Below are 27,548 nucleotides of genomic sequence, written 5' to 3'. Positions count from 1 at the left end.
CACGCATCAGTATTTCTAAGAGGTTTTCCAGTGACGGGGCTGTGTGTGATGACTGAGAAGCATGAAGGAGGAGATAGGGGAGCCCGGCACCCACTCCCACAGCCTGAAGGGTGGGGGCCTCCGATTCCGAATCAATCAAAGCTTTCAGACCCTCAGCCCCAGAGCCCCCTGCCCTCGCCTCCCTCGGAGAGAGTCCTGCCCACCGTCCCAGGTGAGCAGGACGGCCTGACCCCCCCGGCCTCAGCTGTGGGCCCAGCCACTGTCGCTCAGTTCTGGCCGGCTTACGGCCTGCCCGACGGTGTGCAATCCGGCCAGAGAGGATCAAAGGGCTGATCACAGTCTTCCTCAGTCTCTCTGGAAGGGGACTTGAGCCACCCAGAAGGAAGCTGTCGGGGTTGAAAGGTCCCGGACACTTAACACCTGGGCAGGCTGTGAGCCTCGCTCGGGGCCCAGAGAGAGGGGCGCGCGTGCGGGGAGCTGCAAACACCTGGAGAGGGCAGGGATGAAAGCATGTCAGCAGCCAGAGCTCGAGGATTCCGGCTCTGCCCAAGGCCTGTTTGCTCAGCTTTTCTCCGATTCCTGGGAGACCTTTCTAGAGCCTCAGAAAAGCCCGTTGACGGGAGCCTGTCTCTGTATCGCCGAAAGTATCTTAGAGGGAATGCTCTGGACAAACAGGGCCATTCCACTCTTATCTTTTTACCTTTCAGGGTCTGAGGGAGACTTTGACTGGAAGGTGGAAACAGAAAGGTCTCCACGGCTGCCTTAAATAGAGGGCAGGGGTCAGGGCCCAGCCCAAGCCTGGCTTCACTGAAGACATGGGGCATGGACAAAGGACAGGCAGGTCTTGTGGGCCTGTGTCTGAGGGACACCAGGAAGAAGGATGTAGGGGCCACCAGAGAGCCCCCCTCGCTCCCTGATGACCGCAGGCGTGGGACATGTGACTCTCTGGGGCGGAGGGCTCAGTCAGCCTGGGAAGCCTCATCTCGTCTCGGGCCCATTACGGCTGTGCGTCAGGGTATGAGGGCAAACCGGTCGGCCCCAAGACGAATTCTCCCAGCCACCGGCTCCCTGGCCCTCAGACGTTTCTTCGTACACCTAGAGGGACAGAGGCTGCCGTTCTTCAGACTGGCCCACCCCTCTGCCTCCCATCTCTGCCCAGACACTTCACAAAGGGGACCCGAGCTGGCCATAAGCACATGGCGCCTGAAGTCTAATGGACATTGTTTCCAGGTGGAAGACTCGCTTTCCTTTCTTCCCATAAATACGACAGATTCCCGGTGTCTAAGCCCAGCTCCCCACGGTGCATCAACCCACTTCTCCTTGTGGAGCAGACCCGACGGTGCGCTGCAGCTCCGGCCGAGACCACAGGGAAGAGAGGCACACACGGAGCGTGGACCAACCTGACTTTCCGTGGACTGGAACCCGTTCCTGCCCAGCCATACAGTTCTCTGTACCTATAATCCTTTCTAGGGACCCTGGAGCAGTTCACGACCGTGACACTGGCAGACAGTAAGGGAGACAGACATGAGAGAAGGTCCAGCCCTGCCCACCACCCTTAGACTGCCTTACTTTGAAACAGCAGCAGCATTGAGGACGCATAAATCAAGGTGAGGATAAGTTTTTGAAAAGAAAACTGCCCAGCTTCCCACCCCAAAATCCAAAACGTGCATAAAATGCCAGAGCATTTTCTTTTCTTTTCTTTTTTTTTTTTTCTTCCAGAGCATTTTCTGAATTTGTGCTCTTGCTGGGTCTGATCCTCTGTCTGTGCCACGGACACACCATCTTTCCTACACCGGCAGCCGGACTCCCAAGAGTGAAGGACCAGATCTTATTAGCCTCTGCAACCCCAGAAGCTGGCACAGTGACACAGAGCTATGAGGAACTCAAAAACACGTCTGATGAATGAACAAGTGTCCTCTAGCCGTTCTCCCAGAATCCCCGTAGTCAGGACCTTTGCCCCCCAAGACCCTGCCCCCCTGATCCCACAGCCTTACCTCCCATGAGGAAGAGAAGCCCTGCCACATACTGCATAAGGCCCCGGTCCCAGCAGCAGCCCAGCACGCCGATGATCCAGCCGAAGAGGATGATGGCCACCGCCATGCCCATGAAGCCAGCTGTCATCCTGCGCAGATCTGTGGGGAAGCAGGGGGCACAGCGGTTAGTTCCAGAATCTAGACCTCGGGGTCACGGTGCATCCTGGCCTTGGGCAGAAGTGGGAAGTGGGAAGGCAACCTACACTACTCAGACAGGTTTGCATCACCCAGCTCCCTCTGTAGAGGAGAGAGCCCCTGGTTGTAGCTATCCTTGGGTGCAGAAAACAGGCCAGGACAGCTGGGTTCGCAAGCACAGGGAGAGATCGTCATCATCACTGCTGGCATTACTCAGACACCTCCTTGGTGCCAGGTGTAGCACTGTCCTTCCTGAGCATCTGGCTCAGCCATTGGAGGGGGACGGGTCCTATCCTTATCCCTATTTGAAAATGGATTGAACTGCTGACAGGGGTACAGGTGGTGAGTGGCAGAACAGGGCATCGAGCCCAGATCTGTATGGCTCCTGCTTGTCCCTGTGTCATCACCCACCTCTCCTGTGGAGGAGGGCAGGGTCTTGGGGGGCTGGCTGCACCTGCCAGGAGCTCCTTCCTTTCCCTCCAGGGTTGACTGGGGTCCCCAGGAGGTCCAATGAGGAGGAAGCTGCTGCTAGTGTCTTGTTCCTTCTCCTCGGAGCCAGCTCCCAGGGGCTCAGATTTCCCTGTATGTGGGTCTGCAGGGTGGGGAGCCACATGACCTGCTCTCACAGGGAGCCCCTGGGCAGGCCTCTTTTGCTCCCAGGACACAGGTCAGCTCAGCTTTCTGGGTCTGGCCTTTTCCCGTTCCACACCTCACTGACTCTGCCGTACAAAGGCAATGTGGCTAAGGGCAGGAGAAGAGCTGTCTGGAGAGGCAGTATTTTCAGCAGAAGGGAGAAGGCAGAGCTGCTCACACATCTCAGCCTCTCTCCCTCAGCACCTTGCCCTTGACTCTCTCCACTGCCCTCCGTGCGTGCCCCCACCCGCCTCCCATGCCCTCCCTGTCATCCAGCCTTCTAACCTCCCTCAGAGTAGCACCCTAGCTGCTTGTCCTCGACTCCCTCCACCCTGCCCCAGCGCCCACCGGCCTGCAGCTCCCTGTCCATCTCTTCGGTCCGTGCGGAGCCCATCTGCCAGCCCCAGTCCCAGCCCTAGTCCCGCCAATGGGGCCAAATAGGAGCAAACCACCTGCCCAGCCTCTGCGCCCAGGGGGTTGCCAGCGCAGCCTGAAGGACCCCATGGGCACTCCCCTCTCTCAAAGGAAGGGAGGGAGAGTGAGGGTGTAGGGGAGGGCACCCAAAAGCGAACTACATCCACCCCCCAGGGAGACACAGGTCAATCACCTTGCATCCCCCCCAAGTGCCCGGTTTCTGCACACCATGAAGGTGTCCCATCCCCTCTGTTCCTCTCCCACTCCAGTCACCCCCACTGGAAGCCATGGCAGATCCTGGCACAGTCCGACTAGAGAACACTCAGCCTTCTCCCCTGACCTGCCACAGAAGATGAGATGCTGGGAGCTGCCCCCTCACCCCGCCTGCCGCCAAAGTAGCTGGCTGGGGTATAGGGAGGAAGGGACAAAGGAGAACAGCCTGGACGGGAAGGGGGACAGGACCCTGTGGCAGAGGTAGAAATCCATCCACGGATTTCTGCCCCGGATTGCATCCACGGAATCCATCCAGCTTTCTGCTCTAGCTGTGCTCCTCGGTCCTCCCCTCCCCAGCCTGGACCGCCCGCCCCGGCCAGGTAGAAGCAACGCTCACTGTAGTCGCTGCCGGCAACTGCCAGAGCTACCGAATTATCATGCCACGTGACACAGAAGGCGACGACCTCCGATGTGTTGGAGGAAGCCTGGGGCAGGCGCCCCTCCATCCCAGCGCCCGGACATGTGCCGCACGTCCCGGGCTGGCCCCTGGCTTCCCTGCTCAGGCACCCACGGCCAGCTTGAAAGGAGGAGGCCTGGCAGTCTTGCCAGGTGCACAGGCCCTTATCCTGGGAGCTGACTGCCGTGGTCGTGCCGGCCCCCGTGGCCCCTCCCGGCTCCTTCTGCTGCCACCTGCTCAGCCCTTCTTCCTTCGTGGCCACCCACAGTCCTTGGAGGGAGCCAGGTCCGAGCTGCCTCCTTGGTGGAGAAGAAACCCCACCTTGACGCAAGAGTCCGTTTGGGCTGATCTCTGGAAACGCTTAGTCCACTCTCCACTGCAGTCAAGGGCAAGGAGACGGTGGGAGTGGGGAAGGAGAGGTCCGGGTACGTTTGGAGTAAAGTAGGTTCATATCCCCCTTAAACAGATCAGGAAATTTTGTCCTAGGCCCCTATGAGACCACCGGGATCCTTTTTGGTGCATGAGGGGCTTCTCATGTCTCGGACGCTTTGGTAATACTGAAGACAGACAACACTGCTGAAGCCGCAAAGCACCCCTCCCTGCACCGCGACCCCCCGCGTGTCCCCCCACCCCGACCCTGCCGCCACACCTGGCCTTGCTCATGGGAAGCCTTCCTGGTCCTCAGGCTCTGCCCATCCACGGGACCAAAGGTACTGCCTGGGGGATTAAGTGGACAATGTGTCCCATAAGGCGTGTCCCCTTGGGCCTGGAATGGACAAACAGGGCTGGACAGGAAAAGGAAATGCCATCGGAGGAAGCGGAAAGGCCATCATGGTTGCAAGAAGGAAGCCAAGTCTGGGACTTCGAGGAAAAGGCAGAGAGGTAGGGACATGAAGAAGGTAGTTTCTCTTGCAAAAGTTCTAAGACAGGGAACTGTCACCCGTGTCCCAGGTCTGAGAGGGGCTGCGGCTGCTCGAGCACAGATTAGGGGAGCTCTGTCAGCGAAAGCTGAGGGCCGGGCTGAGTTGTTGATCTGGAAAGCAGGATGAAGACCAGAGGTTAGGCCCAAATATTTTCACCGACCAGGAGGCCTTTTGCCATCACCCTGTGAGTACGAATTTGCAGGGTGACACACGCATGGTTGGTACTTTGTCCTCAGACTTCGGTAGTAATTCGAGGCAGCTGCAGCAACAGCTTACAAGGGACACAGGACAAGAAATAGTCCTATTTTGACAAGGAAAGCAAGATCCAAAGAAGTTAAATAACTTATCGACAAACCAGTGACATAAAGGGAGAGTGAGTTGTGTGGGAAAATAAAATTAATAACGCAGTTAAGGACCCACTGGGTTGTCATGGAGATTGAAAGACTGTATCGAGCATTTCTTCCTCCCAAATACACTGAGGACAATTGTTCTGAGATTTTTTTTCCCCCCAAGGACAGGCATCCACAAGGATGGGTAAACAGGACAGGGAACAACCCAGGACCAGAAGTGGCAAAGCTGGTGGACGGTGCGCTTGGCTAAAGCCAAACTAGACGCGGCGGCAGGCGAGCTGCAAACCAACTGCCCCGGGGCCCGGAGGCTCGAGAACCCGAACCCGCAGCTACAGTTTCCTCTGGATCAGGCCGTTAGTTACCCAGAGGGGAGGAGCATCCGGGATGTGGTGGCACCTGTCTGGATGGAACTAGATCCCCTCATCCATTCCACAATGCTGAGGGACTCCCCAGGGGGGTAGGGGGGGGCCCCTAGCACTGGCATTGACAAGCTCATCGAGGCTCGTTCCCTGTAGGGGATTAAGTGACCGTTCACATACAGAATGTTGAAGGCTTGTCCTTGGAACCCTAGTCCCCGAGGGGAAGCTGGCTGCCTGGCCTCTGACGTCCAGCCTGGGGACCAGGAGAAGTCTTTCCAGCAATGACCAGCACAAGAGGAAAGACCTAGGCACCCAGCACTGGGGGAGCCCCACAGGCAGCCCCTCCCACCATTTGCAGTAGAGCGTCCCATAGACAACCCCCTACCCACAGCGCTTCCCTGCAGCAATCAGGCTCCGCCCCCTGACAACACAGCGCCTGTAACCCGGGCCAAAGAACTTGAGGAAACAAGCCGCCGAGAGAAGAGGCAATAATTCAAAGTTATTATTAATATTCCCAGAGAGGCAAGACACGAAATGTATTTTGTCTCCATGAAATAAGAACAGGAGTCTATTGGAAACATCTGGAGAACAAAACTAACCCCTTAAAATAGCAGAGTCAAAGTCACTGAAATTGATATTATAAAATCGATTCTAATTTATGTATTACCAGCGCTATCATGTTCCTAAGGAAAGATATAAGGACTTACAAAACACACACAGTGTAATGGGATAAAAATAATGAGAAAACGAAGGGAACAGAAAAGCAAGGGAAGAAGAAGCGGGATCTCACGTGCTCGTGGGAGATTCTTGCAAAGGAAACGATGCTGGCTGTACCTGAGCTGAAAAGCAATACGCGTGGTTTCCATTGTCTTAAAATCTTTGTTGTCTCCCGTTTGTGCCTGAGTGAATCCCGCGTGTCCCTCTGCCTGTGGAATGTGCCAGGTGCCAATGACAGCCCCCATTCCTGCCTATCCACACTGCCCTGCGTGCCTACTTCCTGTCCTCGGGAGTGAGAGACCTCCGGGTTCCCTCTGTGACTGCTCACCGAGCCCACGGCAGGGATCTGCACCTAGGAACCTACGTAGCTTCTACCTCATTCCCCATTTTTTTCCTGCCTTTGTAGAGAAGAAAGAAAACCCAACTCATGTATCGGAAACCTTGTTAGAATACCACGCAGGGTCAACCTAAGAAAAATCCCCTTAGAAAGAGCCCGGGATAGAGCTGAGATAGAGAAAAATCTTCTCATGAACCCTTTTGGGTTGGAGCCCGTCATCTGCATTCCAAGACCCAGATGCTTAACATTCTAAGTTTGGAAACGAGAAAGGTGCATTCTCAACTTTTTAGAAAAAGCATGTAGTTCAGCACCATGGAAATGGTGTGCAAAGGGGGCTGGATAATGAGGGAGGGTGGAAGAGGAAAGGCAAGGGGAACCATTAAATAGAACCAGAAAAAGCAGTTCTCCCTCACAGAAAATTTTGATTTTGAAGTTTACGGTCCTATTAACATTTAAATTGAAAGGTATTGCTTGCAACTCTACACGGGAAACCAGGGTATCTGCATTTAAATAAATACCACTGAGAGAAGGAAAATATATATGGGCTCTGAATATCTTTCTATTTGCTCTTTAAAGACCTTACACAGAAAAATGATAATGATTGTCATCTTTTCTCTCATCAAAAAAAAGAGAAAAAAAAAAACCCAAAAACCCAAGCCCCACAAAAACCAGTGAGGGTAACTAGGTGTTAGACCATCCTGAGATGGTACCCAGTGGAGATGGGGGGAAGTTGCCGTATTAACAGCCCCAGAGTCAAGAGCACGGAGTGACTAGCAAGGGCACGGTTCGCGCTGGCCACACGGGGCACTGTCTGCGTTAGTCTCATTTGCAGCAAGCTCTCGCTCTGTGAGACAGGAGCGTATCACCCAGGCTCCGAGGGTGGAAGAGCGTGGGCTGCCCCAGGAGCTGGACATTTGTTCACGAGTCCATCAGTCCCTTGGGGTTCAAGGTCGCAGGAACTGGAAGGGAGAACAAAATGGCGAGGCCAGAACTCAAGTGCTTTTGCCCCCAAGGGATCGGTCTGGGAAGTAAGAAATAGAGAGTTGCCATGAACGTGCCAGCCGTGGGATTAACTCGGGGCAAACGGATTCAAATGAGAAGGAATATTCCAGGACCAAATTACCGCACAGCAACCACGTCTGAAGCAAACGGGGCTCTGGTTCTGGGTAACCATATAGAGATTGGACTGTTGGGGGTGGAAGCCCAGATTCTTGGACCTGTGCTGCCTGGTTCAAAGTATGGCCCTGCCTTGTACTGGCTCTGTGACCTCGAGCAAGTTAGCCCATCTCTCTGGATCTCCGTCTCTGCACTTGTGGGCAGAGGGTTAGGACAGTACTTGCTTCGAAGGTTATTAAGAGGATTAAGTTGGTTAATACGTCTAAACTGCTTAAACAGTCCCTAGGACAAAACTAGAGCGGCAGAAGCAGGACTGGAAATGGAAGTCACTTAGAGTCACTCTCTTTTTCCCGTTTTCCTGACTCATGCATCTACTGTCTGTAGCATAAAAAGGGCTGAGTAACAAGTCAGGCTTAGCCCCTAATTAAAGATCGGGTACGCAGAGGAAGAGCCTTCTAGAGTCCGTCCTTATGCCTCCAGGTACCTCAAGAAGCTGATGCAAAGGCTTGATCTTTCTATTCATTAAGACTGAAACATTCACCCCGGAGTGTTGCTGCTTCCTCTCCTCTGAGGACGAGCCGCTGGAGGCTGCCGCAGCTCACAGCGGAGGTGCTGGTGACCCCAGAGGCTGTCAGAGCCGCGCGCGCTCGCACTGAGCTCTGCGCACACTAGAAGGGACAGGAAGGAGCAGGCTTGCTGCGAGGGCCACCGCGGTCGCGACTGGTCCTTAAACTGAAACAGGGAAGTAGCTAATGGGAGCCGTTGCCTATAGCTTTCTTGTAGAGCATAAGTCGGTTCAGCATAATGTAGTCGTATTTAAAAAGTCGTTTTTATGTGAAAACAAAAGAGCTCTTAGGGCTGTCTGACTTGCTTTGTTCCCTGGAAGTTCCTTCAGAACTGTCCTCTGCCTACCCCCCCGTGCCTCCATCTCTCTTCAAGCCCCCCAAGGATCTGGTCCTGGGGGACGGAGACCCCCTGCCCTTTCCTCGAGGCCACTGAACTCTCTGCCCACCTGCTCTGCCTGACAAGCTTCTCGTCGCCCTAAAAGGTATCCCTACAGAGTCAGCCTGTGGGAGGCTTCCAGGCATGTGAGCAGACGCTGGTGTCCAGTACTGGGTCTCCGCTAGCCCTTCTCACCTCTCTGCATGTAACCCCTCCCTCATGTCTCCTTCCCTCCAGGAGATGCAAGCGTGTTCAGGGCTGCAGTCAGGTCTGGGGTTTTTTGTCTTTGCCATCCCTGGCACATTGCCTGGCAGAAGCAGGTGCTCAGTAAATGTTTGCTCATGAGCTCACCATCCCCCCCTCGCTGCAGTGACTAAAACTGTGTGCAGCACAGCATAAAGCAGGGCGAGGGGGGTGCACCTGCCCGATTCGACACCCTGCATGGACACAAATGTCACAACGACTTGAAACCCATTTCTCTCGCCTCTCATCTGATTTTATTTTTATAAGCGAGGGGTACCTATGATGTAACAATCCAATATAGAGCTTTATTGTATACAAACAGAACATCGCTGGAGGTCCAGGTTCCAGATCACATAGAGCCATGTGGCGTGGGGCTCCTTACCTCAAAGTTTAATAACACAAGATACCCCACAGAGTATGAACCCAATAGACCTTTCTGCCCCGCCCTTCCCTTCAGGTCAGGAAGAGATGGTGGGAGGGAGATGGTTGCAGTGGAACCAAGAAGTGGTTTCTAGGTCAGAAGACAGACCTGAGCTTCCCCCTCCTCATCCCTACCTCTGGCTTCGAGAGCTGCCATCAAGAGGGATATTAGTGATGCTGCCACAAAGAGGTCACTCCCATTGTCAAAACGACAGAAGACAGATTGCAAAATGCGTACTCGCCTGATGCACTAGGTCCGCAGCTAAACCAAGTGCCTGGAGAGGAGGAAGAAGGGAAGAAAAGCCCAGCAGTGAGAAGCACTGACTCACCAGACTCCCTTCTCCCTGTAGCCCCATCGCTACACAACAGCAGGAACCGTAGACAGGAAGGACGAAAAGGAAACTCAACTTAGCAACCAGACATACCTGGGGACATCCCACCCCCAGCTCAGCACCTCACCCTCTGTTCCCCGGGGGCCTTCCTACTGGGAGTGAGGAGCTAGACCAGTGCAACCCGCTATTCCATCTTGAGACACTCCCCATGATCTCCCTGGATCATGTGTCAGGGACAGCTGCTCTGAGCGCACCGTGCAGAAATCATCGTGGCTTGGCAAGCATGTGTCCCCAGAAAGTCCCCACCAAGCAATGAGAAGATACGAGCTTTAACACACACCTTATAGGGTGCTATCTTTCCAGAAAAATGTGGCAGGTCTGGAGAATGGGCTGATGGCAAAGACTCTGAAAAGCCGAGGGAAGGGAAGATAAACAGGCATGAACCTTTATTGTGTATTGACTACAGGCCTTCACAGTGTTGGATAATTTACATAGACTTGTCCAGGAAGCCTCTGAATGGCTCTGTAAAGCAGACATTACTGTTCTCATTTTGTAGACTTAGAAAGTGAGACCAACGGAATTTCAGCCAGTGACCCAGAGACCAAGGTCACCAGCCGGGAAGAGTCAGGTCTGGGAAAGGGCCTCGGTCTGCCCGTGCCCTTTCCAGGCCTCAAACCATTCCAGATTCGGTGCCACTTCAGACCCCAGAAGACAACTTAACATTCAGGAGAATGTAATGGAACATGATTTGGTTCTTACAATTCTTCTGAAAAACGTCAGTGACAAGGGACAGTTCATAACATGGGCGCACTTACTCCTGATGACACCCACGGTGCAGGCGAGTGTGCATCGAGCACGCGGACAGTGCAAGGAAGAACACACCAGATGTTAACAGGGAGCGTCCCCGGAGGTCTGCAACCTCTCCGGGAGCTTCCTGGGTGGAATCTGCAAGGATGGGGAATGATCAGAGGCCTCTGAGGGCTGGGGTCCAGCTCCTGGGTCAACCACCGGCCACGTCCCCTCGATGACCCCCCCCCCACTTCCTAGGGTGTGATATTTTGGATTTTGCTTGTTCTTTTCTATGACGGGAACGCGTGCTTTAACGATCACATTTCCAGTTCTTGAGAAGATTTGAGCTTTACTGTTTTTAACGCTCAAAGTCTAATGTAAACGTGACAGGAGACGGGGATGCCCAGCCGGGCCACAGATTTCCTGATGAGGACGGCCTTTTCAAAGACACACCACCACCCCGGAATAGCTTCTTGTCTCTTTAACAGTGACCGCTGGAGACCTGCCGTGCTCCTTGCTGGCTAACAGTGTGTACCGTGGAAACATCAGCCGTTGGACCTCAGAGCCTCCCCCGCCCCTCCAGCCCCCCTCAGGCCCGCACGAGCAGACGGTCAGGGATGGCCTCCAAACCGCCACTGGCCACAGCGGGGCGGCCCCAGGACCTCCGCAAACTCGCACAGATGGCCACAGCAATCTCCTGAGCCCCAAACGCCCCTTCCACCGTGGAGATCCCCATGAACCAAGCACAGCAGTATCTGTTGGAACGGAGCAGGGGTGCAAAGAACAGACAGACAGAACACTGAAAGTTACATGAGAAGACCTGCATCTGAGTCCTGGCTCTCCCTGTGCCGGCTGAATGCACCGTACGGGTCCCAGCTGAGCTCTTGGTTCTGAGGCCGACAGAGGACCACCCCCCTCCCTCCACCGTCTAAAGCTGGCCCGTCGGTACGGTTGCCACTGGCCCCACGTGTACCTGCGATCACTACTGAGTGCTTGCACTGAGACACGTGTAAGTAGAAAATACTCAGCTGTCAAAGACTCAGCAGGGAATACTGCAGTAATAATTTTTTTATTGATTACATGTTGATGAATGGCTTAGATAAAATGTTATTAAAACTAATTTTATCTGCTTCTTTTTATGTATTTAATCTGAAGCCTAAAAGAGGCTTCAGATGAGATGTGCGGTTTGCAGTTCATGTCTATGGGACAGCACTGTTTTAAGACGGGCTGCAGGGCCTGGTGCTGAATGTGCTAGAAGGAGCCCCGAGCTCGTGCGGCAAACTGTAGCGCGCTGGGCATCTGTGATTTACATATAATCTCCCACTGCCACGGGAGCTTCCCATTCCTCCACCAGCGCCACTCTGAGCCTCGAGAGCCCCACTCGGAGAGCTGCCCATAGGTACTAGAGTGTAGTGCATGGTACCTCCTCCATGCGGCCTGAGAAAATGAGGCAAGAAGGTGGTTAAGGACTATGTATGGCCACAGAGTGATGACAAAGCCATGCATCTGGAGGCTGGCAGGGGAGTGCTCCCAGTGGGGGCTTCTGGGCTTCTGGCATGGGCCTCTTTTTTTTTTTTTTTTAAGATTTTTAAAAATTTATTTATTTGACAGACAGAGATCAAAGTAGGCAGAGAGGTAGGCAGAGAGAGAGAAAGGGAAGCAGGCTCCCTGCCGAACAGAGAGCCCGAAGTAGGGCTCAATCCCAGGACCCTGGGATCATGACCTGAGCAGAAGGCAGAGGCTCTAACCCACTGAGCCACCCAGGCGCCCTCAGCATGGGCCTCCTGAATGTCAATGAAGAGTAAGGCTCCCTGGGAAAGCCTCCTCTAATGTTGCCTGCAGGGGTGTGGGGACTGCAACAGTTAGGGTTTCCATGGTGGGATGGCAGCCACTATGGGGGCCACGGAGGGAGTGGGGACCAGGTCAGCTGGAGACGACAGGAGAGGTCAGTCCCCATGAAGCTCCTCCCAAGGAATCACAAAGGCCCCATACAGAAGAAGGAGCCGGCACCCGAGCCTTACCATGTGTAAGCCACCAACTCAGAGAGCAGTCACTCCAGGCCCTAGACCCCGTGGGTGGCTTAGCTGTCCTCCCCTGTCCTCCCCAACCCTAGAAGAACCGGAACTAGCAGGGCTCAGGGACAGCAGGTGGGACAATGAGAATAAAAGTCTGAACAGATCTCCCCTGTCACAGGAGGTTTCCAAGAGTGGGGCCAACCCAAGCTAGGAAAGGAAGAAGATTTAAACTAGACACAGGGCTGAAAGTCTGCTGTCACATCTGACTCTAATTTTAATTTCTGCAAATGCAAGTTTACTCAAACCTGAGAGTTACTCCCCTTCCCCCCAAATCTGTGCAGTCTCCCATAAAGGTCATCTTGGAACGGGGATGGGAGATCAGATACAATGGCCTTAAAAGGTTATAGTGAGAAATAGATAGACTTGTAGGCTGCAGCCTTTTCATTAAGGTGGTTGTAGATGACCCTTATCCACAACGTATCTGCGCCAAGAACAATGATAATAAAGTGAGCATTTTTTTCCCTATGCCAGGCACGTCCTGAGCACTTTCCTCACATGACGACATTTAATCTTCCCAACAAATTGAGGAGTTTATCATTCCCTTTTTACTGATGAGATAATAAGGAACTTGCCCCAAGTCAGGCAGCTTAGAAGTGGGAGACTCCAAAACCCAGGCTCTTAATCGCTGTGGCCTCCAGGCCCCTAGAGTCGCTGATCCAATAAGATCCATGACGGCCCTTTGTAAACTGTAACGTGTTACCGTGAACACCAGCCATCATTTATGTTCACCACCGGCCTATACGGCAGAGGAACAGACACAACAGACCCCGCAGGCATTCCTGGTGTCATCTAATGGGTATGTCATTACAAACGACATGGGGAATAAGAGTCTGATAACCACCCACCCACCCCCCTGCCACGGCCACCCTGAAATATCTTTAAATTTGCAATGCTGGGAAAGTTTGTCTTCTAATTTATAAGTGTGGTAAAGGGGTCTGAGGGATGTATGCTTACGTCTGTCCATGTATAAACAAAGATGTTTCCCATAGCCTCTGCACACAGGATGGCAGGAGCAGGCGGGGGGCAGAGAAAATGGTCTTTGGGAGGAGCAAGAACCATGTAGTAGTGGCGGGCGCTGGGCTGGGAGCGGAGCTGGCCTTTGATCCTGTCCTGTCTCAGCTACGTCACATTATTTCTCTGTTTGCCTGTCTGCTTTCTGAAATGGGGGTGGTAATACTTCCCTGTCTGGGGCTCTGGGGTAGGGATGACTCTACTGCAGTGGCTGAGATTTTCAGCCTCACCTCTGCAATATGTCAGCCCGCCCCTATCTTTTTTTTTTTTTTTTTTGGGATATTTTATTATTTGACACACGGAGAGAAAACACAAGCAGGGGGAGTGGCAGGCAGAGGGAGAGGGAGAAGCAGGTTTCCCGCTGAGCAGGGAGCCCGATGCGGGGGTCACAACCTGAGCTGAAGGCAGATGCTTAACCAACTGAGCCACCCAGGCACCCCAAGCCTGCCCCTCTCATAAGAGATAGCACACAACTAAAAAAGAAAGAGCATTATTAAAACAAAAATAACATATAATAATACCAATACATACACAATAGAGCATGAAGTCATTTTTGAGGAGTGAATAATCTTAAAGCAAATCAACCCTCTGGGTTGGGGACCTCCCGCAGGCTGGGAGGTCCCCATGCATGAGACAGCAGCGCCCACCCCCCCACTGTGGTTCTCTTCCCTTAAGTGGATGCTTGGTCATGGCCAGTGACGAGCTAGTGGGCTTGGCAGACCTCTCCTTTCCCCTTGTGACTTCCTCTGTGGCTCCCCTGACTTGTTTTTGGAGGCTGAGACCCAGGCTGCATTGGCAGATGGTTCAAGCTCATTCAATTAAAGATCTTGCCAAGAAAAGGAATTCTGTAGGAAAAAACTAAAGTGAGAGCCCACCCTCCATGTGAGAACAATTCCATCCACAGAAAGCCTCTCTTTGGGGGCATCCCATATGCATTCATTTATTCATCAATGCATTTCCATCAAGCAGCTGCTGTGAGTAACAACAAAACTGAATTCAGTCACCGAAACTGAGTCCCTGGCTTTGTGACATCATTCTGGGGAGAAAGACAAACTTTATATGTAGACGCGAACATATTTATGTCAGGTCACAAGCCAAACTACACACCCATACACAAACACATATGTCGAAATGACAAAGCTAAATGCTACGAAGGAAAAGTAAGTAAGGGGGGCAAGACACAGCAGGAGAGAACATACACGGGGGGTGTGTTCAACACACAGAGATGAGGAACATCTCTCAAGAATGTGACATTTAAGCGGACCCCAAGGAAGTGAAGGAATGGACAAGCGGGTATCTGGAGGAAAACCAATCCAGGAAGAGGGAACAGTGGGAGCAAAATTGGCAAGGAGGAATCTGTTTGAGGAACAAGAAGACCTCATATTCTGTATAAGCCTCTATAATATTCTTTTCACAACTGTAACCCCATGGTGACTCAGAGCCACCATGATAAATCTTGGTGATCACTTGAAAACAAAGAAGTACTTTCTTTCTTTTTTTTTTTCTTTAAAGATTTTATTTATTTATCTGACAGAGATCACAAGTAGGCTGAAAGGCAGGCAGAGAGAGAAGAGGAAGCAGGCTCCCCACTGAGCAGAGAGCCCAATGCGGGGCTCGATCCCAGGACCCTGGGATCATGACCTGAGCCGAAGTCAGAGGCTTTAACCCACTGAGCCACCCAGGCACCCAAAGAAGTACTTTCTATACCAGCTAAGTTCTTTTAGAACTTAGGAGGGGAAAGGCAGTAGAATTGATAGAAATTAGTGATTGAGTGTGAGAGGCATGGAGAGGGGTAAGATGCTGGTAATTCCCAGGCTTCTGACTTGGATGATGGGAAATGGTGATGTCACTGACCAAGATGCAGAATGGAAGAAAAGGTGGGGTGCCTGGACGGCTCAACTAGTTAGGTGTCTGACTCTTGGTTTTGGCTCAGGTCATGATGCCAGCGTCCTGATCTCAGGGCCGTAAGATTGAGCCCTGTGTCAGGCTCCACATTCACTGGGGACTCTGCTTGAGATTCTCTCCTTCTCAACTTCTGCACCTCCCCTGCTTGCATGTTCTCTCTATATATATCAAATAAATAAATCTTAAAAAGAAGGAGGGGGGGAGGAGGAGAAGAAGAAGAAGATGAAGAAGAAGAAGAAGTAGTAGTAGTAGTAGTAGTAGTAAAGGCAGAGAGTATTGCTTCTGTTCTTGGATTTATTTCTATTTTCTTTTTTATTTTTGGAGGGGGTAAGAGAGGAAGGATGGGAAGGACAGGTCTTAGAAGAGAATGATGTGAAGTTCAGTTTGTTAAAAGCTTAACAGACACATAACTGGAAATGTCCATTACGGCTCCGGACATATGGGTCTTGTGCCTAGGAAGAAGATTCCTATTTGAGATACTGGTATGAGAATCATGTAAAGCTGAAGGCTGAATGCCTGCTCTCCCAGGATAGGTGTATAAAAATGAGAAGAAGGCTAAGGATAGAATCTGAACACCAGTACTGAAGGGATGAGAAGAGGGAGGAGGAGGAGGAGAATGGATGGCCCAAATGGGTCAGGCAAAATCCAGCACGGAGGATATCATGGGAGTGAAAGGGGGGGAGAGTTTCAATCATCCTCAGGCTGCCGAGATCAAATAAGACATCACATCATGAGACATTCAGCAAAGATTTGCTGAGCACCCACTGCGGGGCAGGCATTGTGCTTGCCACAGGGAACACAGTAGATCATAAAATGGGCACGGTCTGTCCGGCGTGGAGCTTACTAGATTTGTAACTAGATCCCTCCTGATCTTGGCAAACGCTCTTTAATGGAAGTCAGTCTCACTGGGTTACTAGGAATGAATGGGACATAAGGAATAAAAATCACTTACTGTGCTTTCAAGTAGGCTGACTGTAGAGAAGAGGAGGGGGATGGAGTGACGGCGGGGAGGAACATAAAGCGAGGACTTTTCTTTTGTTGAAATATGCAAGATTGAGTCTATTTCTATGCAGAGGAGGAAGACTGAGCAGACAGAATAAGCCTGAAGAGACTGGAGACAACATCCTTGTACATGCTCTGCATTTTATCCAAATCCAAAAGTCAGACCCACACACACTTGGAAGGTCCCCGATCCCACTGGACACATGTGGGCAGCAGAGCCCAGTCATGCAAAGCACAGGGGTACGGACGGGGTTCAGAGTGTCTGGACTTGAACTCCAGAGAGGTCACTTACTGGCTGCGCGAGCTCACCGTCCCTGTGCCTCAGTGTCCTTTTCCATGGGATAAGGACAGTAGCTACCTTAAAGATTGCCATGAGGATCGTATTTTTCTATTGCTTAGAGGCTGACGCAAAGTAAGTGCCATGTAAATGCCCAGAAAGTAAGACCCGGAAACAGACACGCCATACACACTTACGCCCACATATGCACATGCAGGGGAAGGAGTTGAGAAACAAGGTGAAGCCTGTAGAGGGGAGGAGGGTTCAAAAGAGGATGAGTATCAGTGAGACACCCCTTCCCTTTCCAGAGTCACCCAGGGCTCAGCGCAGCCCCTGTCCTCTTGAGCACTTCTATCCAGAACCACCCATTCCACAGGAAGGGCCCGTGGTGGAGCACACCTGTGGGCTGGATCTCTCCCTTACTGGACCCTCGTTCTTTCATGGACTCAATCATCTGGCCATCACCTGTGGAGGTCCATCTTTTACCCAGGTCTTGTTTTATAAATATGGGTAGGACATTAGCCCTTCCCTCGAGAAGGCTACTGACCCATAAACATTTGTATTCCCTCCTACCATCTGCCCTATCTTTTAGAGTCATTCAACCACTTGGAAAGGCGAGACATTCCTTCTTTTTGTCTCTTCCAACATCTAATACATAAGAGGATTCTAAAGCTCCACAGAAAGAAGGAATGAGTCTATTCCATCTGGTAAATGCACGGAGGAGGAGGAGCACAGTGTCTCTCCTGGAAGGTGAGTTAGCAGGAGAAAAGGACCTGATCTTCATTCGTCTCTCGTTATGTGCCAGGCACCACTGACATTACAGCACTCACTCAGAGCCAGTCAAAGGGAAAGTCTTTTCTATTGGTTTTGTTGAAAAGTGATGCCTAATGGCTTCACGCTTATGTTTTCAGATGTTTTCCATTTTGTGTGGTTTGCTTTCTAAGCTTGAAGCGTCTCATGTGACTGGAAACGTTTTTTATAGCTTCATGTGTAGTCAGTCACTTTTGAATTTTGCCAGTATTTGGCTGTTGGGTCTTTTGTTAAGTAAACGCTTGTTATGTACTTTGTGTCTGGTTCTACAAGAGACAAGCATGCCCACCCCTTTGGCCCCAGGGGTGCCTTTCCCTCCCTCCAACCTCAGCGTTGTCTTTGTTCTGGAGCAGGCTATGGAAGCCTCTTCCAGGAAGGTGTCACTAATGAGGCTAGGATCATTGGCAGGTACCTGAAAATTCAGAACAAAATGGGAAACACTGGGTAAAAACTTTGTTTTGGTTCTCCCAGAGGAACTGGTGTGCTTGATTTGCTGCTGAGTTAGAAAAAGCGTACATGGATTACGGATTTTTTTTGTAAACATGATGGATAAAATATTTAAGGCAAGAGGCTTATCTACTGACACCCAGCCTTTCCCACATCTCAAATGATGTCTGCAGGAAAAGTAGCCAAGTTGTTTATCCAAGGTTAGCTCATCAGGTCTTTGTGCTTCCCGTGCCCTCATCCCCAGCAGCAGAACAAATCTCAAGTTAAAGATTCTTTTCTGCCTTCTGGGAATACTGTCGTAATGACTGGAGAGGGGGAAAGAGTCAGGTCTTCTGGGCTGGTAGGAGTTAGACTCCAGGGATGGGGGCACATTCCTGGACACTGGGCTGGACCACATTTGTTTGAGTAGAAGAGATTCGACTGGCAGAGGCGTCTAGGTGATCCTCAGCAGGTTAGAAGCAAGGAACTCATTCTGCTTGCTCAGAAGAACCTGAGAACACAGGCCAGGAAGACTCAGGTTTTGGAAATGGAAGGAAGTAAGAGGCTGGCTCCTTCTGGTTCTGGAACCTGATGGATTACCAAAGAATTTAAAGTATTCCTTTTTGTTGAAAGACAAGTGTTTAGATTTATCTGAATTTATAATATTACATTTGACTTTGGCTGCACTCAAATGTATTTGTCACCTACACAAATCAGAGCAAAATTCCTACTCATCTGACATCTAATAACTCTAGGTCAGCAGCACAGACCTTTCTCTGGCGCTCATGGGTCTCACGACTTCCTGGACATGTCGACAAGGGTGGCCTGCTCTTGCCTTGAATTCAGAACCTCTAAAACCCAATTTTTCTTCTTTACTCTCCCAGTGCTCCTCCCCTATAGACATCAACGGCATCACCATCCTCATGACCCAAACTTAAGTGCCATTTCGAACCCTCCTCCTTCCTTGCTCTCTTCGTTTCTGACCAGTTGCCAAGTGCACCAGACCTTGCTTCCATGATAACTAATGCACGCATCCCCTCCCCTCTCTCGACCTCAGCCTCCTAACCTCATCCCTCATGTAGTCAAAAGAGCCTGAGCTTCGGTATTAGGGCCAGCATCTGGCTCTGTAACTTTCTGCCCACGTGGCCCGTGGCAAGCCTCACTTCCCCGTCTCTAAGCAGAGGTGCCAGGATGGACATAAAATGTCAGGGACAGTGCCAGGCCCTTAGTGGGGCCCAATCAGCACCAGTCACCTTCCTGCTGATTGAAATTCACTTCCCCCTGCCCCGGGTCCTTCCTTCTAGGGCTTCTCCTCTCCAATCTGCCAGATTAATTCTTCTACGGCAAAACTCTCTCACTCTCATGCTCCAAGCCCTGAACGCCTCCCACTGGCTGTCAGAGGCAAGTCCACATGGAAAGCCGCGGTTCAGGCCTTCGGATGCAACCCTCACTGCCAGCGCTATCTCCTTCCTCACTTCCCTGTCTTATGTGCTCTGTGCCGGGGCCACCCGAGGGACCTACCCTTCTCCGAAAATGCTCTCTGCTTTCCTAGTCTCTGCTCACCCTGCGGAGAAGGTGCCCTCCCCACCTGTGTGTCCAGGTCCCACGCCCCCAACCCCCGCCATCTACTCTGCTCTGGAACCTTCAGAAAGTCCCGCCAATCCTCAACCGGAAGATAGGCTCGCCTTTTTAAGACACATAAATGATCGAGTTAACTTGATTTGTGGCAAAAAAAAAAAAAAAAAAAAAAAAAACCACACAAAATAAATAATAAGAGATACATATAATTCACCCAACTTTTAGCACTCTTCAGGCATCATTTAATGGCCATGGTTAAACAAACATGTATGTTAGGATGTTATTACTAAGTACATAAATATAAATTTACAGTAGCTTGGAGGATTTCTGGGCATGTGGGGGTAGACAGATAAAGCAAAAAGCGAGGTACTTCCTACATTGAAGTGCCTCCTACCTTCCTACATTGAAGGCTCCATATTTCTACACAGTAAATTAATTTGAGGAATAAAATCCATTTGCAAATATTCCCTAGTGAAGTATTAATTTCCAAGGGTTATAAGTTGATCCAACATGTCCTTCCACATGCATTGCAGACATTCAAAACCCCTCTGTGAAAGCCGCAGACAACCTAAACTGTTCCAATAATTGGAAAAATAGTTAAATAAATTCTTGCATACTCACATTAGGGGCTAATATGGAGCCATAAAAATGATGTTTTTGAAGAAATTAAATGATGTTGGAAAAAGTAAGATATGAAATTGTACATTCTGTCTGCTCCCAGCTATGTAATAATAATGATTATGAACACTAATAAGAATAATAATAGGCAAGAAAAAAGGGACCAAGAAAAGATGCTTCACATCCTCTAGCGGGGATCAGAGAGCACCCGCCCCTGGTTCCTGTAAGGCCAGCCTTCCACAGCCCCCGTGGGCTCACTCCGCTGCAGAGCACATCCACATGTGGCCCAATGTGGCCTGCTGTGTCCTCCTCCCCGGACTGTGAGGGCACGAACAACGTGACTAAACCGCTGTCAGTCAAAAGAGAGAAAGAGGTGGGGGAGGGAGGAAGGAAGGAACAAGGGAAGGAAAAGGTTAATGGGAGGAGAGGATTATGGGTGATTTTTATGTTCTTTATCCTTTTCTGTGGTTTCCAAATTCTCAACAATAAAGATGTGTTGCTTTTATAATCAAAGAGGAGCATATTCACGTCGTGGTTTGAAAACAAACACACAGCAACACACCATCGTCCTTGAGCTTGGATGAGGCTTATTGGCTAGAGGAAGTTCGAACAGCTCATTTAAGCCTTCCCCAGCCAGAGGCTGGAGACAGCATGGAGGCAGCTGGTTTCCCCAGCCCGATCACGGGAAGGCTGCCTCCCCATCAGCCTCTGAATCCAATACTGTGAGCAGCCGCATGCGAAGTACCCTCAGGGACTTGACTTCTGGGCAAGTGACCCAGAATGCCAGGCAAACGGAACCAAAGTCTTATAGAAGAACACAGCACTGTCTTTCCCGCCTGTAACATCTCTGCCCACAAATGCCAACGCATACTGGGAGAAGACTTAATTTTATTTAGTGCTTCATATTCTTAAGACTATTATGCCGTTTGAGCACCAGGCAATCTCCCCATAGGCCTCTCTCAAGAATCGGAACAGACACAGGAATCTCTGAGAGCATCAGGGTGACTCAAAACAATGACAAATTTACGGATACATGCAACGGCGGCCCGTGCAGTGCCATGAAGTCAGTTCTCTGCCGACAAGTAGAAACAAGCCATGCACATGGACCCTGACGAGTGGATCCGCTGAGAATCCAGAGTGTGGGACAGAGGGCGGGGGCAGCAGAAAATGGCTTTGGATCTGACACCGTGCTTGGCGCACAGAGAGCGCTCGAGAGGGGTGCCTGGGTGGCTCAGTGGGTTGAGTCTCTGCCTTCAGCTCAAGTCATGATCTCAGGGTCCTGGGATCGAGACCTGCATCGGGCTCTCTGCTCCACAGGGAGCCTGCTTCCCCCGCTCTGCCTGCCTCTCTGCCTACTTGTGATCTCTGTCAAATAAATAAATAAAATCTTAAAAAAAAAAAAAGCGCTTGAGAAACATTCTCCATTGACTGACAGTTTTTGGAACGTGAAAGATCAAAACGACATGGCGGTGAAGGCTGTCATCTGTGCTCCTTCTAGACATTACGAAGCCCAGCACTCTCCCCGAGAGCTAAAGAGGAACCAGGAGTTCACGAATCACCGTGGTGCGTTTCAGTTAAAACAAAATGTTCCGATTTTTGAGAACCGGCAGAGTCTAGCGTCAGGCGGCCTGGGTTTGAGCAGCGGCTCTTGCTGGCCGTGTGACTGTGGTCCCCTCAGCATCCCCATCAATAAGACAGAGCTTGTAGCAGTGCCACTCAGAAGGTGGGGTAGGAGGGGGCCACGAGGGACCACATCCGGGTCCCCAACGGGGGCAGCTATGAGGGGAACTGAGCCCTGGACGAGCCGGACTCGGGGTCCCACCGAGCTCCACGTCACCAGCGCTGTCCTTCCATTGGCTCCCCTGAGTCTGTCCGAATACTCATTAGCAAACAGCTTCGATAAAATAAAACCCCCAATTTCCCAGAACCTGAACACATAAGTGAAAGCGTTCGTTTTTTTGGGTCAGTAAACACCGTGAATTTTGTTGTCAACAAAGTCCCGCTGCTGCAGTCCTCTTGGGGCCAGGATTCCCAAGCAGGCCCGCGAGAGACCGTCGCCGCTTCTGCCCTTGCCGGGGCTCGACCCCGCAGCCCGCTGACGGCGGGATGCTAGACGACGCGTACGGAGTCAGTCTCACACAGCGCATCCAAACTGATCAGATGCTGGTTTTTTAGTTTTGTTTTTGCTATTGTTGTTTTTTATTGGGTCTTTTAAAAGACTTTATTCACTTATCTGACATGGAGAGAGCGAGAAAGCACTCAAGCTCAGCCTGAGATCCGAGAGCGGTTGAGTTCCGTTTCTGCAGCCTTCAGACCTGCGAGCCCGGGGACCCCGGGAGCTGCGGATGCGGCCGCGGCAGCCCTCCGTACCTCATGCCCTGCACACTTTATTCCTTTGCATTTTTTTTACAGCAGAGACCGTCACTAAAGACACTCCACCTAGCAACCTGAAGGAGACTCACCAATAAAACCCACAAGAGATAGGAGATGCCAGATTCCTTCATTTCAGCAGCTTGTCGAGCTGTTTGTAAGAAAAATGTCGAGCATTTATAATTAAATTCAATTAGGGAGTCTGCACTGATAGTTTTATTCGGCGCTGAGCACGGCGCCTCCCACGGAGGCTCCGTCAACGCGCTGAATGAATGGCTAGCTGCCTGAGTTCTACTTTCACGTTGGCTACCCCAACCAGGATCATTTTATGAACAACCCAAGTCATCCATAATACATTTTTATATCCCAAAGCCAAGAGAAGGACTCTGAATCAATAAATGGGGCTTCCAAAAAAAGGAATGTATATATTTTTTGTTTTTCCCAAAATGTTCATGTTGTGCTTTAAAAATGTCTGCAGGGGGCGCCTGCGTGGCTCAGTGGGTTAAGCCGCCGCCTTCAGCTCGGGTCATGGTCTCAGGGTCCTGGGATCGAGTCCCGCATCGGGCTCTCTGCTCAGCAGGGAGCCTGCTTCCCTCTCTGTCTCTGCCTGCCTCTCTGCCTACTTGTGATCTCTCTCTGTCAAATGGATAAATAAAAAATCTTAAAAAAAATAAAAATAAAATAAAAATAAAAATGTCTGCACGGTGTGCCCCTGACCAAACTGTGTTTATGCCATTTACCCTAGCAGCCATTTTTAAGTCTCAAGTTTGATGGTATTCAGCATTTTCACACAGTCGTATAAGCACGCCACCATCTCTAGAACATTCCCCTCTTCCCCAGCTGAGACTCTGCACCCCTCCAACACTAACCCCCAACTCCTCCCTCACTCCAGGCGCTGGCAACCACCTTCTGCTTTCTGCCTCTGTGAATGTGCTTATCTAGATATGTCAAGTGGAATCACACGGTATCTGTCCTTTTGTGTCTGGCTTATTTTACTTAGCGTGACATTTCCAAGATTCGTCTATGTTGTAGCATGCATCAGGATCCTATGCCTTTTAAAAAATGGGAAAGTATGCATAAAAACTTTACCATCTCAACCATTTTTTTTTTTTTTTGAGAGAGAGTGTACGAGAAAGAGCGAGCGAGCGAGAGCATCAGAAAAGGCAGAGGGAGAAGCAGACTCCCCACTGAGCAGGGAGCCTGATGCGGACGGCATCCCAGGACCGATCCCAGGACCCTGAGATCATGACTTGAGCTGAAGACAGATCCTTAACCCACCGAGTCACCCAGGCGCCCCCACCAGCACGACCATTATTAAGGGGACAGTTCAGCGGCCACGGTACTGGCTCACTGCTAATATGGCCATTGTGACAACCCCAGCAGCTTGCGAGGGGCAGACCTCTCCCTTCACCACGTTGTCTCAGAACCAGCATCTCAGCTGAGGTCGAGCAGTCCAGATTAAGGACCCGGCCCTACTCACCTCCTGAGCTTTGTCAAGGCCTCCGGTGACTGGTCCCCGGCGACAGTGCGTGGTGGGTTAGCACAACCCACAGCCACACCTGACTTAAAAAAAAAGGGAGAGCGAGCGAGAGACAGCAGGCCCAAGGACACGGTCTCAAGGGAAGTCGCGAGAGGAATGAAAAGACAGCTGGAGGCCTGACTCCTGAGTGCGTCCATTCGGGGGCTTCGGTCTGCCAGAGCAGCGCCCCTGTCTGTCGGCTGCAGCACGAGGCTTGTGGCGCAGACCCAGGCTCAGGGCCCAAGCCCACAGAGGCACGCCAAGCCAAAGCAAAGCACTCGAAACGGAAACCCATTACCCTTGATACCCTGCGGGGCACTGAAGAGGTTTTCCAAAAAGGAGGGGATGGGGCGGTCCAGTGAAGAAAGGAGGAGTAGACCACGGATGCCCAAGACAGGAGCGTTTGGAGGAGGGAGGGGTGCGGCCTGCGTCCTCTGGCTGCGGAGTCCAGGATGGAGCAAGGAGAGAAGGGGGCTCCAAAAAGGCACACGTGTCCCCAGGGCTCAGAAGAGGCGAGGGGCCACAATTCAAACCCCAAGTGAGAAAGCCTGACTCTGAAAGGACTCGAGAGCTTGAATCCCACATTGTGTTAATTAACAGAACTGTGATTTGCCAATGAACGCCCAGCAGGGGCGATCATCTGCCTGATAGAGAGGCCCTGCTTTCTAGATGGAATCTCGAGTGCATGAGCCATGAAATTACTTCTAAAGAGAGAGAGTGGGGGGAAAAAAATGACAGAGACAGCCAAAGAGGACAAGCACTTACGTTTGTGTACTGGGGAGACGTGTTCTCTTTCTTGAAGAAAACAGGCTAATTACAGAGACCAGAGGTGAAACAGAAACACCCAACCTTATCATCTCTCCTGGGAAAGCAGAGACCGCCAGCTAAAATACAGTAATGCAAACACCAAACCCGAGGAGGACACTCACAGTGTTCCCAGATGTGTTTTACCCACACTCTCCCACAGTCTAAAGCCAAGGATGTGAGGGTCCCACAGAACACGGAGTCGAGACAAGTCTGTCTCCCCCCTTCCTGCCGGACATGTGCTTCTGGGCATGTCCATCACAGGCTCTTTCATTGCCTGTGGCCCTGATATGAGGCAGCCAGATCAGTTTGAGAGCCTCTGCCTCTTTCTCCAACACACATCCAGCTCAGCTTAAAATTCTTCGGTGGCTCCCGTACCCTTTGGAATGAAATCCCAGCACTTCCATGTGCCATGCTCTGCCTTCTGTCATCTGGCTCCTGGGGTGCTCGGCAGCCCCTCACCCCATCTCCTGCCTGGGAATGCACCTCTCAGCACCCCCACAGCCATCAAGGGCTCTTCTGCCTCCTCCTCTCCTACCCCTGGGCCTTTTCACCTGTTCCTTGGGCACAGAAGTGCCTCCCCCTTCTACTTGCATGTCACACACAGAGCCCAGCCACGGCCACGTCCTCTGCAAAGCCTCCTGTGCCCAGCCACATCGAGCTGGCTTCCCTTCTTTGCTTCCTGCCCCTCCCAGACTTACCTCGACTATAGGGCTTCCCCTGCTGCACTGCAATGGCACCTTTCCTCCGTGTCTTCTCCCCTCCCTGATGAGACTCATTCAACTACCAGTTCACTCAAGCATGTCAGCTCGGGTCAGAGCAGGAACCACGGCCAGCTCCGGTCATCGCTGTGTCTCCTGCCTCACATCCAGCAGCTCTCTAAATGTTGTCCCTGGCAGCAGACACAACCGACCAGGGAACCCAAGAGAAATGCACATTCTTGGGTCCCACGCCAGGCCTGGAAACGCCAGGGACGGGGCTCAGCATCTGTGCTCTAACAAGCTATCCAGTTTGGGAACCACTGCTCCCATCTGATGCTGGGGCACTGTATTCTCTGAACACGGAATGAATGAACGCACGGCCGTCCCTAGGAACCAGCTACCCGAGAGCCCCGTGTTTGTTCATCCTCCCCCCGGGAGGAGATCGGACAGTCTTCCCTAGCTCCTCGGTCTCGCCCGGAGAGTCTGGCCTCACTGTATTTCCAGCCCGCTCTGGCCCTGGTGACTTCGGCTAGCTAGGGGACTGTGGAACACACGGATCAGTAGCCCTTCGGGTCACGTGGCCTTTTGGAAGCATAACAACTCTCAGCGTCAGAAACCTCAAGATGAGGCCCAGGCCTGGCTCTTATTGGCAACACACGTGCGCTCTCTGACCCTCTGATGCTCTTCCAAAAAGGGAGCCTCCCTCATCACAGGGCTGGCATGAGCGCCAAGCCAGAGAATCTAGGGGAATGTGCTTCCTCAGCTTTAAAACGTCCTATAAATATTCATTCATATGGACAAAATGAGATCTGCTGGGCTACGTGAATCCCACCGTTTTAGCTCTAACGTTCTACGATTCTGTGAAATCGAGCTAAACTCCATCGCAACAAAGACTAAAAAAAGATGGGCTCCTCACAGACAGTGGTGGGCCGCGCTGTGGGCCGGGGCATCAGACTGGGTGCTAACTAGCTCTGATGCTTCCGAGTGTGCGGCAGGAAAAAGTGACTTCCTCTCCCGTCATACCTCTGGTTCCTCACCCGTCCAGTGCGTCATTACTACCACTCACCTCCCAGGGTCGTTTAAACTGATGTAAGACATTCAAAGTGTGTTGTAAGCCTTCGGTGGAGGTTGAGGACCCTCGCTACCAGTGCCTGCCTGCTGCTGTTAATGGTATTTTCATTCCTCAGGGGAACACAAAATAAGACATCGCCTCGTAGTAAGCAATCTACAGAGACTCCTACAGTCTAATTATGTGACACCCGATTGTAGAGTTTGCTGTGTTCCAGACTATGAAGTACTATTCATCCGCTCTTTGCTTGTTTTGGTCTTATTTTTTTGGTTCAAACATCAAGCACGCAGCCTTTCCCATCCTTCAAATTAAGCACTTTGGGGATCAATCATCCCTGCTCAGAAGTTCACCCAGGGGGCGCTAACGAGCACAGAAGTGCCCAAAGGCTCAGAGCAGAGGTGGGCAAACTTTCTCTGGAAAGGACCAGACAGTATATATTTTAGGCTTTGCAGGCTGTAGTCTTTGCTGCTACTGTACAAGATACACTAGACCATGTGTAAACTAATAGGGTATGTCTGGGTTTGGCCCATGGGTCACAGTTTGCAAGTTAGGGCTCAGAGAACTGAGGCATGGGAGGTGACAGAATCGTGGTCCCTCCGGTTCCCGACCCCATTCAACACACTTCGCTTTCCTTGCGAATTCATTATAGAGAAGATGGCTATCAACTCTATTTTCTCTCTAGTTCCTATACCCTAGGGGTGTAAATTCTAGAAATGTACAAGTTGCCGCAAAATCCCACTTCAACTTCAGAATTTGAGTCCTGTAGGGGTCGTTGTAAGATTTTTATCTTAAAATGACATTTGAAGAAAGGTCCAGTATTATTAAACAAAACTATTTTCGTGTCTGCCCACATGAGCGCCTCCTCTCTCATTCTAACCAGAATACGAGGTGTTGTGTTAAAATTTTAGCATATGCTACGTATGTTCTAACTCCTCTGTTTCTCCAGGAATTAATCTAAGTTAGGGAGATA

The 27,548-nt window shown here is 51.3% G+C and overlaps 1 protein-coding gene across 1 annotated transcript in view; it reads right to left on the bottom strand.

Moving 5' to 3' along the window:
* TMEM178B (transmembrane protein 178B) overlaps positions 1-27,548 on the bottom strand; it is a 329,044-nt gene that overhangs the window by 25,985 nt on the left and 275,511 nt on the right. The window contains exon 3 of the mRNA XM_044246725.1: positions 1,995-2,132. Within this exon, the coding sequence (XP_044102660.1) occupies positions 1,995-2,132 (138 nt within the window). The remainder of the gene's footprint in view (positions 1-1,994; positions 2,133-27,548) is intronic.

The sequence above is a fragment of the Neovison vison genome, chromosome 4 (genome assembly GCF_020171115.1).
Source record: "Neovison vison isolate M4711 chromosome 4, ASM_NN_V1, whole genome shotgun sequence".
NCBI classification, from domain to species: domain Eukaryota; kingdom Metazoa; phylum Chordata; class Mammalia; order Carnivora; family Mustelidae; genus Neogale; species Neogale vison.
The sequence above is the reverse complement of the archived record's forward strand: the minus strand, read 5'-3'. Positions and strand labels throughout refer to the sequence as shown.